Source organism: Triticum dicoccoides, chromosome 4B (assembly GCF_002162155.2).
Source record: "Triticum dicoccoides isolate Atlit2015 ecotype Zavitan chromosome 4B, WEW_v2.0, whole genome shotgun sequence".
In the NCBI taxonomy this organism is placed as follows: domain Eukaryota; kingdom Viridiplantae; phylum Streptophyta; class Magnoliopsida; order Poales; family Poaceae; genus Triticum; species Triticum dicoccoides.
Genome location: NC_041387.1, coordinates 592,419,499 through 592,434,019, shown reverse-complemented (window position 1 = coordinate 592,434,019; position 14,521 = coordinate 592,419,499). Strand labels below are relative to the sequence as shown.

The following is a 14,521-nucleotide window of genomic DNA, read 5'->3' as shown; positions in this document are numbered from 1 at the left end:
CGAACCATGTCTATTGGTGTATATGCATGAAGAAACTCCATGCAAATGGATCGTTCGGACTCACTTGATTTTGAATCACTTGAGATATGCAAATCATACCACATGGGCAAGATGACTGAAAAGCCTCATTTTCAGTAAGATGGAACAAGATAGCAACTTGTTGGAAGTAACACATTTTGATGTGTGCAGTCGAATGAGTGCTGAGGCATGCAGTGAATATCATTATGTTCTTACTTCACAGATGATTCGAGTAAATGTTGAGTATATCTACTTGATGAAACACAAGTCTAAATTATTGAATGGTTCAAGTAATTTCAGAGTGAAGTAGCAGATCATTGTGACAAGAGGATAAAATGTCTATGATATGATCATAGAGATGAATATCTGAGTTACGAGTTTTGGCACACAATTAAGACATTGTGGAAATTGTTTCGCAATTAATACCGCCTGGAACACCATAATGTGATGGTGTGTCCGAACATCATAGTTGCACCCTATTGGATATGGTGCGTACCATGATGTCTCTTGTCGAATTACCACTATCGTTCATGGGTTAGGCATTAGAGACAACCACATTCACTTTAAATAGGGCACCACGTAATTCCGATGAGATGACACCGTATGAATTATGGTTTAGAGAAACCTAAGTTGTCGTTTCTTAAAAGTTTGGGGCTGCGACGCTTATATGAAAAAGTTTCAGGTTGATAAGCTCGAACCCAAAGCGGATAAAATGCATCTTCATAGGAAACCCAAAACAGTTGGGTATACCTCCTAATTCAGATCCGAAAGCAATATGGATTGTTTCTAGAATCGGGTCCTTTCTCGAGGAAAAGTTTCTCTCGAAAGAATTGAGTGGGAGGATGGTGGAGACTTGATGAGGTTATTGAACCGTCTCTTCAACTAGTGTGTGACAGGGCACAGGGAGTTGTTCCTGTGGCACCTACACCAATTGAAGTGGAAGCTTATGATATTGATCATGAAACTTCGGATCAAGTCACTCCCAAACCTCGTAGGATGACAAGGATGTGTACTACTTCAGAGTGGTACGTAATCCTGTCTTGAAGGTCATGTTGCTAGACAACAATGAACCTACAACCTATGGAGAAGCGATGGTGGGCCCGGATTCCGATAAATGGCTTGAGGCCATAAAATCCGAGAAAGGATCCATGTATGAAAACAAAGTGTAGACTTTGGCAGAACGGCTCGATGGTCGTAAGGCTAATGAGTACAGATGGATTTCAAAAGGAAGACGGACAATGATGGTAAATGTCACCATTAAGAAAGCTCGACTTGTCGTTAAGATGTTTTCCGACAAGTTCAAGGAGTTGACTACGATGAGATTTTCTCACTCGTAGCGATGCTAAGAGTCTGTTGGAATTATATTAGCGATTACTGCATTATTTATGAAATCTTGCAGATAGGATGTCAAAACATTGTTTCCTCGACGATTTTAATGAGGAAAGGTTGTATGTGATACAACCGGAAGGTTTTGTCAATCCCGAAAGATGCTAATAAGTATGCAAAGCTCCAGCAATCCTTCTAAGGACTGGAGTGAGCATCTCGGAGTTGGAATGTATGCTTTGATGATGATCAAAAATTTTGGGTTTGTACAAAGTTTATGAGAAACTTATATTTCCAAAGAAGTGAGTGGGAGCACTATAGAATTTCTGATGAGTATATGTTGTTGACATATTGTTGATCAGAAATGACGTAGAATTTCTGGAAAGCATATAGGGTTATTTTGAAAGTGTTTTTCAATGGAAAGCCTGGATTAAGCTACTTGAACATTGAGCATCAAGATCTATAAGGATAGATCAAAATGCTTAATAATACTTTCAAATGAGCACATACCTTGACATGATCTTGAAGGTGTTCAAGATGGACCAGTCAAAGAAGGAGTTCTTGCCTGAGTTGTAAGGTACGAAGTTAAGACTTAAAGCTCGACCATGGCAGAATAGAGAGAAAGGACGAAGGTCGTCCCCTATGCTTAAGACGTAGGCTCTTCAGTATGTTATGCTGTGTACCGCACCTGAAGTGTGCCTTGCCATGAGTCAGTCAAGGGGTACAAGAGTGATCCAAGAATGGATCACAGGACAGCGGTCAAAGTTATCCTTAGTAACTAGTGGACTAAGGAATTTTCTCGATTATGGAGGTGGTAAAAGAGTTCGTCGTAAAGGTTACGACGATGCAAGCTTGACACCTATCCGGATAGCTCTGAGTAGAGAGACCGGATACATATAATGGAGCAATAATTTAGAATAGCTCCAAGTAGAACAGTTATTTGGAATAGCTCCAAATAGAGCGTGGTAGCTGCATCTAGGAGATGACATAGAGATTTGTAAAGCACACACGGATCTGAAAGGTTCAGACCCGTTGACTAAAACCTCTCTCACAAGCAACATGATCAAACATAAAACTCATTGAGTGTTAATCACATAGTGATGTGAACTAGACTACTGACTCTAGTAAACTCTTGGGTATTAGTCACATGGCGATGTGACCTGTGAGTGTTAATCACATGGTGATGTGAACTAGATTATTGACTCTAGTGCAAGTGGGAGACTGTTGGAAATATGCCCTAGAGGCAATAATAAAAGTATTATTATTATATTTCCTTGTTCATGATAATTGTCTTTTATTCATGCTATAACTGTATTATCCGGAAATCGTATGAATACATAGACCACAATATGTCCCTAGTGAGCCTCTAGTTGACTAGCTCGTTGTGATCAACAGATAGTCATGGTTTCCTGGCTATGGACATTGGATGTCGTTGATAACGGGATCACATCATTAGGAGAATAATGTGATGGACAAGACCCAATCCTAAGACTAGCACAAAAGATCGTGTAGTTCATTTGCTAGAGCTTTGCCAATGTCAAGTATCTCTTCCTTCGACCATGAGAGCGTGTAACTCCTGGATACCGTAGGAGTGCTTTGGGTGTATCAAACGTCACAACGTAACTGGGTGACTATAAAGGTGCACTACAGGTATCTCCGAAAGTATCTATTGTTTTATGCGGATCGAGACTGGGATTTGTCACTCCGTGTAAACGGAGAGGTATCTCTGGGCCCACTCGGTAGGACATCATCATATGCGCAATGTGACCAAGGAGTTGATCACGGGATGATGTGTTACGGAATGAGTAAAGTGACTTGCCGGTAACAAGATTGAACAAGGTATTGGATACCGACAATCGAATCTCGGGCAAGTAACATACCGATAGACAAAGGGAATTGAATACGGGATTGATTAAGTCCTTGACATCGTGGTTCATCCGATGAGATCATCGTGGAACATGTGGGAGCCATCATGGGTATCCAGATCCCGCTGTTGGTTATTGACCGGAGAACGTCTCGGTCATGTCTACATGTCTCCCGAACCCGTAGGGTCTACACACTTAAGGTTCGATGACGCTAGGGTTATAAAGGAAGTTTGTATGTGGTTACCGAATGTTGTTCGGAGTCCCGGATGAGATCCCGGACGTCACGAGGAGTTCCGGAATGGTCCGGAGGTAAAGATTTATATATGGGAAGTCCTATTTTGGCCACCGGAAAATGTTCGGGATTTTTCGGTATTGTACCGGGAAGGTTCTAGAAGGTTCCGGAGTGGGGCCCACCTGCATGGGGGGACCCACATGGACGTGGGTAGTGGGGGCAAGGCCCCACACCCCTGGTCAAGGCGCACCAAGATCCCCCCTTAGAAGGAATAAGATCATATCCCGAAGGGATAAGATCAAGATCCCTAAAAAGGGGGATAGCAATCGGTGGGGAAGGAAATGATGGGATTTCTTTCCTCCCACCTTTGCCAACGCCCCAATGGACTTGGAGGGCAAGAAACCAGCCCCCTCCACCCCTATATATAGTGGGGAGGTGCATGGGAGCTTCACCCTTGCCCCTGGCGCAGCCCTCCCTCTCCCAAGTGCTCCTCCTCTCTCGCGGTGCTTGGCGAAACCCTGCAGGATTGCCACGCTTCTCCACCACCACCACGCCGTTGTGCTGCTGCTGGACGGAGTCTTCCTCAACCTCTCCCTCTCTCCTTGCTGGATCAAGGCATGGGAGACGTCACCGGGCTGTACGTGTGTTGAACGCGGAGGTGCCGTCCGTTCGGCACTAGGATCTCCGGTGATTTGGATCACGACGAGTACGACTCCTTCAACCCCGTTCTCTTGAACGCTTCCGCTTAGCGATCTACAAGGGTATGTAGATGCATTCTCTTTCTACTCGTTGCTGGTCTCTCCATAGATAGATCTTGGTGACACGTAGGAAAATTTTGAATTTCTGCTACGTTCCCCAACAGAAGGGTACCAAGAAGCCACGGCTGGAGCTCACGCCGGCGGAGGTTACCAAGCTCGACGCTGAATCGGCCAATAGGAGGAACCGGCGGGCAAAGGACAAGGAGAGGAAGGTTGCTGCGGGCTACGCCGCCGAGGCCACCGCGCTGCGTGAGGTGTAGCACCAGGCGGACGTCGACGACAACAAGTCCATCGTTGCCAAGGCACACGTCCTCCTTATGTTAGGGTTGTGCAGACCCCGCCGGCCATCCTCTCGGTCGCTACCATGGCCGCGGCCAGCACAGGCTCATCGGCCGCTCGTCCTCGTTCCCCGAGCTCGCCCGTCACGCCCGAGACATGTCATGTGTCGCCGCTCCACGGCCACGGGCAGACACGGTTCTCCACCTCGCCGGACTGCGGCGTGGTGGCTCCGGCCACGCCCGCGGACGTCATCAATGTCAATGTCACGCATGGGTACAACAACACAGGCCAGGCGTCCGCCGGTACGCAAAGCAGTCCCGGTCCTTGCCGACAGTGAACATGTCTGGCACCCGTAGGCTATTCGACGAAATGCCAATGCCGATGCCCACGACCGACAATCCAGAGTACTCTGCGTTCATGGAGAACGTCATCTTCAAGGGCCGTGGTGAGGCCTTCCACGTCGACGGCCATGCCCATGGTTTTGATCCCGACGCCACCCAAAGCCAGGACGGTTGCAGCCACTATGAAGACACTGAATTCGACAGCCATGGTGAAGATGAGGACGACCATGGCAACTCTTGACATGAAGATAATGACTTGTATTGTGAAGATGAGGAAGAAGAGGTCGCATTTATGCCGAGCCTTTGATTCACCTTGTCAATGCAGCGAAGATCAAGAATGTCAACCAACTAGCAGGCGTCACCTCGAGCGTGGGGACCGCATGTCATGATGTTAGCCATTAGTATGTGCCTTCCTCTCCTGTGCTTATTATTCTGGGAGTAGTCCGCATGTTGTTTCGCGGGATGGCTTTTGTAGCGCGCCATCTGTGGGGTCCTTTTTGGCTTGTCGGGTCTGTGTGTGGGTTTGACCCTTGATGTATCGGTTTTCGCACGGTTTTCCTGTAATTAACCGGGCAACTATCTTCTTCTCTATTAATGAAAAAGGCAAAGCTTTTGCATCTGTTTCAAAAAAAAAGATAACTCAGGCTGGGGAAAAGATTATCATCGGTCGGCGGCTAGAAGGACATCCCTTAGGAGGACTCCTGGCCTCCAACCCCGTGAGGCTCGGTACACTTCACTTGCCACCCGCTTTGATTATTTTTGCTCTCGGTGTCATCACCTTTCACCCTTGATCATTTGGGTGAATAATTGATCAATCTAAAATCAAAGAACACATTACTTTAATCATCCCCATAGGATCAGAGATAAAAATTTCTTTCAAAGATAATGTTATTTCTACATTTTCAAACCATCCAAAAAATGGCAGCAATGCCAACCAAAACGACTTTCTTATCATTTTTCAAAAAGCTCCTCGTCCATCTCCCTAAACAGTCTTGAAGATTATGTAGAATTCTAATCGAAAGCACATTTCATCCGGCTCCAAACTAATTTAGAAGCAACACAATGAAAAAACAAATAATCAATAGATTCATCTTTACCATAATACACACAATTTTCGTTGCCTTTTTAGGCCCTCTTCAAGAGATTGTCTCTATCCAGAAGGCTCTTTCTAGTCAAAAGCAAAAAAAAAAAAAAAGACTTTGGTCTTAGCTGGAATTTCGATCGTCCACATATTTTTTTTAGGAAAACCACTTTCAGACTTAACTAGGGAGAGGTATAAGGATATCACAGAAAACTTCTGTCAGCAGTCAACATCCATCCGATTTGATCTCTGCCACCCAACATCCTAACCTCATCACATATATTTTTCAAAATATTCCCGAGATCTACAGATTCTCCCAACAGAGTTCTCCTGAAAGAAAAGCCACCCCACCCTGTGTTAATAGCATCAACAACTGTAATTTTATGATAAAAGCTAAGCAAAGAAATCATAGGATATGAGAGTTTCAGTGGTTTATCTCCCTCCCACGAATCTTCCAAAATCTAGTGTTATTACCATGTCCCAATATCTATTCAGAATTGCTATAGAAAAAATCTTTGACCTTCAGGAGACTAGACCAGAAATGTGAGTCTCCAACTTTATGTTTAATCCCAGAGATGCGTTTGCATTTTGACATATTTGTTCAGCGATACAATGAGGTTACGGTACACGTGGAGTGGTGGTGATCCAATTTATGGCTGCACTTGTCGGAGAAGGATGACCAAAGGAAGAGAAAAGCCAAGAGAAGGAGAGAGGCGATACAACACAAGATTAGTGTAGGAAGACAAATTTATAAAAATAAAAAGAAGAAGGGCACTTTTTAGTAGAAAAGAAGAAGGGCAGAGAATGCCATTGAAAGGAAAAGTCATGTTGGTTCAGTAATCCTATCTGACGCATTCTACGTCGTCAAACAATCGAGGTTTTTTGGCACAACGGTCGACCGAGTGAGCGACATATGAGACGACCCATTTAGCAGTTACAAGAACTAGATTTTAGGAACTCTCTGGATGGTTCTCTGTTTTTTTTTCAAAAACTGTTTGTTGTTTTTAAAAGGTCGGAATTAAAAAAAAATCGGATTTTCCAAATGTTTTCATATTTTCAACAAATATTATGTTTTCCCAAATTTTTTTGAATTCTAAAAATTATTCAGGAATTCAAAAAAAACTGTGTTCTAAACACATGTTCACATATTTTTCTATTTATTTTTTCTTTTCATTTTTAAAAATGTTTCTTTTGAAATTCAAAACCTTTTTTGCAAACTTGTGAACGTTTTTCTCAGATTTTGTGATATTTTTGGCTGCTTACAGTTTATATTTTCAAATTGATGAACTTTTTCCAAACCCATGATTTTTTAAAGAAATGAACTTTTTTCAAATTTGTGTACTTAAAGAAAAGAACTTTTTTGATATCTCGTGAACTTTCTCTCAAAACCAGGGACCTTTTTTCAAATTTGCAAACATTTTTTCGCAAAAATCGATGAACCTTTTCCAAAATAGGGAACATTTGTTGTATATTCTTAAGATTTTTTAAATATCATGAACTTAAAACCCCGCCTGTTTTTTTTAAGAACAGCAGTATGTACTGTAGCAAACCGGCTGTTTTTATTTAAAACAATAGCATTTACTGTCGCAAAGTATGAGAGATAAAAACGAGCGAGCTGGGCAGGAGCCAACAAGCGGAGCCAGGAAGGAGGGGTGCTGGCCCAGGCCTATGCGGGGGACGCCATGGGCGCTGGGTTCACCAAGTGGCGCTCAAGGCGCCGGGACTTCCTAGTGGGCGATCTAGTGGGCCGCCCATTAGCAGCGCCTGTTCTGTAACGTGCTCTACAAAAAAGCGAGTTCTGTAGCAACGCTACGCTAAAATAATTAGTGCATTCTGAGGAGAATCTAACACGTGACCTCTCGTGTAGGCTACTCCAGGCTAGCCATTGCACCACGAAAGCTTTTCCGGTAAAACGATGCAGCTCCCGAGGAAAGTACTATAAGCCACGACAGGTCAAAACATTTTTGAAATTTCAAACACAGTTTGTTTTCAAAACCTGTGTCTTTTTCTAAATGAGGGCATATTCAAAATTGCAAATAATTATTTATAAAGTTGAACATTGTTTTGACCTGTGAACAAAATTTTGAAAAACAGCAATGTTTTTCGTCATTTTGAACAAATTTTGATAACGCAAACATTTTTTAAATTTGCGAACAATTATTAAAAACAAGAAAATTTTATAGAATTCTGAATGAAAATAGAAAATGCGAACATTTTTTGGAAAATTGAAATAATTTTAGAAACTAGGGATTTTTGTGGAAAAGCGAACATTGTTTTGGATCTGTGAATAATTTTTGAGAAAGGGAAAAAGTGAACATGTTTTTGGATCTGTGAACAATTTGTGAGAAAGGGAACAAATACTTTAAATGCAAACATTTTTTTAAAAGTTTTCAGAACAGGAACATTTTTAAAATTCATGAACAAATTTTGAAAATGGGAACATATTTTTAATGTGTTATTATTTTTTGAAAACTGAAACATTTTTAAAAATTTCGAACATTTCCTGTGAATCTCAAACAAAATCTTTAGAAATCAAAATTGATTTATAAATTACAAGCATTTTTTTTCAAATTAGCATATATTTTAAAAATTCTGAACGTAATTTGAAAGAAGGAACAATATTTGAAATTTCCAAACATTTTTTGAAAAAATTAAGATAAACTTGAAAACGAAAAAAGGGAAACAAAAAGGGGACAGAAGAAAGGAAACAGTAAACAAGAGAAACTACACCCAGGAGAAAAAAAGGATCCAAACCGGAATGAACGAACTAGTCGAGTGGACCGGCCCAGTCGCTTCCCTGGCGCACCTCCCTCTGTGCGATGCGGCGACAGTTTGCCGCAATGCGCAGCAAATAGGGATTTCCCAAGGCGCCGACGAGCAGGACTCCCGTATAGGATCTCGATGCCGTCCTATGCTCTATGCATGACCAAAGAGAGATGTTTCATGGTCCGTTCGGCCTAGGTCACGGTATTGCAACTGTTGTAGCCCTGTGGCCTGGTGGCCATGCCACATGGGCGTACCTATGTCTCGCTTCACGCGAGATGTAGGGCAGCCTTGCATGAGGGAGCGTGAGACAGGGCCAGCCCAGCTTGTGGGAAGCCACAATCTCGTTTTTCTGTTTCTTTTTCATGTTTTTTACTTTCTTTTTTCTTTTATTTATACTTCCAACTATATATGTTTTCTCATGTATACAAAAAATATAATGTGTATGAAAAAAGTTGATCATGTATTTTAAAAGTTAATCTGGCAGTTGAAGAAATGTCAATCATCTATTTAAAAAATGCATTCAAATATTCCTTGTCTATACAAAAATGTTGATCCTATATAATAAAAATTTAATTATATAATCATAAATGTTAACCGTGTATAAAAGATGTTCCTAATATATAGCACATATGCACAATGTGTATGAAAAAGTAGTCATCAAACACAAAATTTTGAAAAACTGTTCATCATCTATTTAAAAAATGTTAAATGTGTAAGACAATGTTCCTGATGTATACAAAAAATATAGAACGTGCATTGTCAAAATTGTGCATGAAAAAATTAATTGCAAAAAAATTAGATCATGCATAAATATATTAATCACGTATTTTAAAAAATTAAAAATGTTTCAGACATATATTGAAAATGAAAAATGTGTATGTAAAAATAGTCATCAAACATATTTAAAAAAATTAATCACGTGTAAAATATTTTTTCCTGATGCTAACGTGAAATATACAAAAGTGTATGAAAAATATAGACATGTGTTGAAGAAATAAAAGGAAAAAACAAAGAAACAGAAGAGAGAATCAAAAGAAACACCTCAACAACGAATAAAAATGAAAAACCTGAAGAAAACCATGAAAACCCATGGTGAAACAAGAAAAACAAAATAAAACCAAAGAAAAATGAAGAAAACTGATGGAAACTAAGAAGGAAACAAAAACCAAAGAAAAATAAAGAAATATAATAGAAAAACAACAATAAAATCGAAGAAATGAACAAGAAAAAAATGAAGAAAAAATAAATAAATCAGTAAAAGCCGGAATAAAATGATGAAAGCGGCGAAAAACAAAGGATACAACTTGAGTTATAGAACGGCCTAACACCTCGTCGAGGCCCGACCAAAGAATCTTGAGCTCCACGACAACACCCCAAAGAGGGTGACAACGCGTCCTTACCGGGTCTGAGCATAGACATAGGTTTTTACCCGGAGCACTGAGACAAGAACGAGTTGCATGACGATGTCTTGAGGAAGTAGGCGACGACCATAGGTGTCGCCTTCGTTGGCGCTAGAAATGCAAAACTTTCACTATGAAGCTCCCCTACGGCACCAAGAGGAGTCTAGGTCACCATTACAACAAGGCCCAGCACATCGACACCAGATCAGGGCACTGCAAGAGTAGAGAACAAAGATCAGAGCCTCCCATCACTACACCCTTGCCGTCCACACGACCAAGAGATGAACCCTGCCGGAAAGCCAATGTGAAGCCACCATCCTGGACCGCTGCCTCGGCATCCAACCCCCTAGGCATCACCGACCATCCACGTCACGACCACGCAACAACGGTAGGAGGAGTGAAAGGCACCTCCTTGCCTTTCTCTGTGTACTCTTTACTTGTGCAACCTGCCGAGCGTAAATTAGATGGAATTTTTGCTCGTGTCCATGATTAACGCCTTTTGCTTGACGACGGAAATGAAGTAATATCTGAACACTCACCGGACAATGATAAAGCTCGGTTATCTTTCTTCCTTCCTCCCCTCCCTGTTCCATGCATGCATGCTTGCATGCAGGCATTCTTTTCTCGGAAAGGAGGCAGTAAGCGTTGCCGTATACGGGTATTCAAAAAGTTTAACACGTTTAGGCGCGTGATTAGGCCTGCAATTAGGCACAATCCTTATGTTTAGCTGGACGTAAACTCCTCGAAAAGGCAAAGGCATAAACACAAAGCTGCAATTTGGTGGCCGGAAGCAATGCAATTCAAAGATTCTTCTGCCGATCAATCCATCTCATATTCTCCTGTGGTCCTGCGTATATATACTAGCTAGGCTTTGTCACGCATTGCTTCGGCCGCTAAGCTTCGTCGAATCGCGTGGTTCACGATAATCACGTACGTACAGCGCCGATCGATTAGGCAGGTGGGTAGCCAGACGCGACATGAGGAGTCATGGGACACTTCCACACTCAAATCGCTCTATTTATTCCCTCCATTGATGCATTGCCCCGACTTCAACACGTGCGCAGGCAGGCTATCTATCCTTGGATCATGGGTGCGCACACGCTTCTCACCCCGGTTGTCAGCAAGATCTTCTGCAGCTGCCTGCAGGCCGTGCTCCTGGTCCGTCGCCGTCCCCCCGCCGTGACCGGAGGCGGCTTCGTCGTCACCGACCGCGAGCAGAGGGTCGTCTTCAGCGTCGACGGCTGCGGCATCATCGGCGCCAGCGGGCAGCTCGTCGTCAGGGACGGCGACGGCACGGCCATCCTCTTCATCCACAAGAAGGTGAGTTACCGACTTCGTAGATCGAGCTCGAGCTAGTCCATGTGCCATCTCTGAGTGTTTCAACTGACTTGGCCGGTGTCACAGGGAGGAGTCGTCCAAGCGCTGAGCGTTCACAACCGGTGGAAAGGGTATCTCATGGACTACGGCGAGCCCAGCAAGCCGGTGTTCAGCTTACAGGAACCGAAGACGGTGCTCAGCTGCGCGGCGGGCGACGTCCGGGTCACCGTCGAACCCAAGGGGAGGAAGCGGCACTGGGACTACGAGGTCACGGGATCCTTCGCCCACAGGGCTTGCGCCGTCAGGAGCCGCACAGGCCACGTCGTAGCACAGGTAAAGTTCTACCAGCTGATAAGTCAAAGGAGTTGAGTCATGAGTTCAGTTCAATTCAATTACAAATTATGAGTTTTGATTTCTTAATAACGTGTGAACTAGATTGGAGTGAAGGGGATGATGGCTGGCAGGGACTTCTACCATGTGGTGGTGCAGCCGGGCTATGACCAGGCCTTTGTGATTGGCGTAATTGCCATCCTCGACAACATGAATGGGGAATCCACAAGGTGTTAATGCTACAAAGTGGGAGCAATGAGCTGATCACACTTAGTCGTGGGACCGATAAGATTGTGTTGCCAATTTGTTTAATTATCTTGATTGATTGATTGTTGGGCCGCTATATTTGCTCCGTCTCAATGGTAGTCTGGAGGTGAAAGTACTGTAAATTGGTGTAAATTAAGGTTGAGTTTGTTGAACAAGCAAATGGTATGTGTATAGTGTTGCATATCTTGCGAACATGCTCCTCATGTTTGCCTATGCCCTAGAATGAGTTGGCTGGGTTTGCTGCCACGGTCCCGCCCCAATGTTCATTGGAGGTGACTTTAATACTGTCCGCCATGGAGAAAAGTACCGGTGACCTTTCCTGTTCACTAGCTAATTGCTCGTGCGTTGCAATGATGACATACATATTCTATTGCTTCAACCCCTATACAGTGTGATAACTTGGACCTGACGGACATCCTTAATTCCTTCCCAGCGCAGCGTTCCACCTTCCCGATGAAGTACCTCGGATTACCTTTGTCGGTAAAGCGTCTCAAGAGAATACGCTTCCAACCCCTTGAGGACAAGATTGGGGCTCAGCTTACACCTTGGACCAGGCAGGACGGTCCTAGTCAAGTCGGTCATTACGGCAATCACCATTTACTACATGGCGGCTCTAAACCTCCCGGTTGAAGTTACAAAGAAGATTGATGCACTCCGGCGGGCCTTTCTTTGGGCTGGACATGACAAGGTCATGGGTGGCAAATGTAGATAAACTGGGAGCAGGCGTGTAGGTCCAAGCTGCTTGGTGGGCTAGGTGTTCTAAATCTTGCAAAATTTGCCTCTGCGTTACAGCTGCGTAGGTTGTGGTTCAAATGGATAGACTCGGCCAAGCCTTGGGTAGGCTTGGGAACCCATGTGACTCGAACGACCGAAATATATTTGCTGCGGCAACCAAGGTGGTGGTGGGTAATGGACTCTGGGCATCCTTCTGGGGTCGGCTTAGCTTGATGGCTTGAGGCCTAAAGATATGGGGCCCAAAATTTACAACATTGCCAAAAGGAGGAAGTGCTATGTCCAAAAGGCTTTGCAGAATAGTTTCTGGATCTCACAGCTGGACATTTCTTCGGGTATCTCACCTGTACACATATCCCAGTTTGTTGCCCTCTGGGAAAGGCTTTTCCACATTCATCTCAACCCTGATGTGGAGGATTCTATCTCATGGAAGTTTTCTAAAGATGGTCAATACTCTGCAGCCACGGCTTACAGTGCTCAATTCCTAGGTCTGATGGTTACGTACATGAATCAGATTGTTTGGAAGAATTGGGCACCCCCCAAATGCATATACTTCGCTTGGTTGGTAATCAACAACATAATTCGGAGGGCTGATAGACCGCAACGTCGTGGATGGCCCAACTGCCACTTATGCAAACAAGTGCAGGAATCAGCGGCCCACCTCATTTTCCAATGCAGGTACACCGTCAGGGTCTGGGGCATGCTCAAGAGTTGTCTTGGGCTACATGATGTCCAACCAACGAATTGGGTGGCAATGGAGTCAGTTGAGGTTTGGTGGAGACATAATGCTACACATATGACCCAATTGCGTCCACCACTTATCTCTTTGATGTTGCTGGTCTCTTGGGAAATTTGGAAGGAACGAAACACCCGGGTTTTTCGTAACACCGTAGTTACGGTGGGAGTGTTGGTCACCAAGATAAAGGATGAATATTCACTTTGGAGCCTGGCGGGGCAAAGCATTTGTGTAATATAATGTCACGAGAGTACTGTCTTGTAATCTGGTCTTGGGCCACGAACTATATACTCCCCTCTTAATCAATGAAAATGGCAAACCTTTTGCCTAGTTTCAAAATAAATCATGTCCAACATAAATCTTACACCCATCTTATTACATATCTTGTTAAGATTTGAATTAATTTGAGTACGTGTACGGAAAGGCAATTTTTGATTTAGGCGAGGTGCTTTTGATAAGATTTGATTTGATTTGGTATGGGTAGGAGAAGACAAGGAAAGTTTTAGCCCAGGTTTTGGATTCGAATCCCAAACCTATTTTTTTCCTGACATGTTCCTTTTCATTTTGCAATCACATAGTGTCAACATTGTCACTTGCGCTCACACATCATGTTTACATGCTCATGTTTAATTTGCGGTCACACATCATGTTTACATGCTCATGTTTAATTTGCGGTCACAACTTGACAAATTTGCATCAAAAATCACAAACTATAACATCTTTCAATACACATTGCAACAAAATTTCACCATAAATGGAAGCAAGTTCAGTAGCCATTGCTCGAGGTTCATTAGGCCAAACACATAATATATTTCAGTACAAACGGACATATTTATAACATATTCCATTGATCCATTTAACTCATATGATCAACCTTGCAGATAAAACCCCTAATGATAAATGCCACTAGAACATAGATAATTGCCCATGAGCATACCAGTAACACTACAACTAAATCCCTTCTCTCCATCCTTTCAATTTGTTGACTCCGATATATGGGCTTTATCTTCGTCCTACAAATATGTGGCTTGTTTTCAATCTGTGCCCTTTCCAGCTTCATATTGTCATCGGCAGGC

The 14,521-nt window shown here is 43.2% G+C and overlaps 1 protein-coding gene across 1 annotated transcript; it reads left to right on the top strand.

The window, feature by feature from the left end:
• The first annotated feature begins 11,147 nt into the window (after nt 1-11,147).
• Nucleotides 11,148-12,214, top strand: LOC119293956 (protein LURP-one-related 6-like). The gene is made up of 3 exons (XM_037572264.1): nt 11,148-11,383; nt 11,468-11,713; nt 11,816-12,214. The coding sequence occupies exons 1-3, from the start codon at nt 11,150-11,152 to the stop codon at nt 11,945-11,947; spliced, it is 612 nt and encodes a 203-aa protein (XP_037428161.1). The 5' UTR covers nt 11,148-11,149; the 3' UTR covers nt 11,948-12,214.
• The last annotated feature ends 2,307 nt before the right edge of the window (nt 12,215-14,521 follow it).

Bases quoted from the DNA above. Each gene is read 5' to 3' on its own strand.
- LOC119293956 (XM_037572264.1), top strand. From the start codon at position 11,150: ATGGGTGCGCACACGCTTCTCACCCCGGTTGTCAGCAAGATCTTCTGC. The intron at 11,384-11,467 runs GTGAGTTACCGA...CCGGTGTCACAG, and splicing joins TCCTCTTCATCCACAAGAAG to GGAGGAGTCGTCCAAGCGCT. The intron at 11,714-11,815 runs GTAAAGTTCTAC...CGTGTGAACTAG, and splicing joins CAGGCCACGTCGTAGCACAG to ATTGGAGTGAAGGGGATGAT.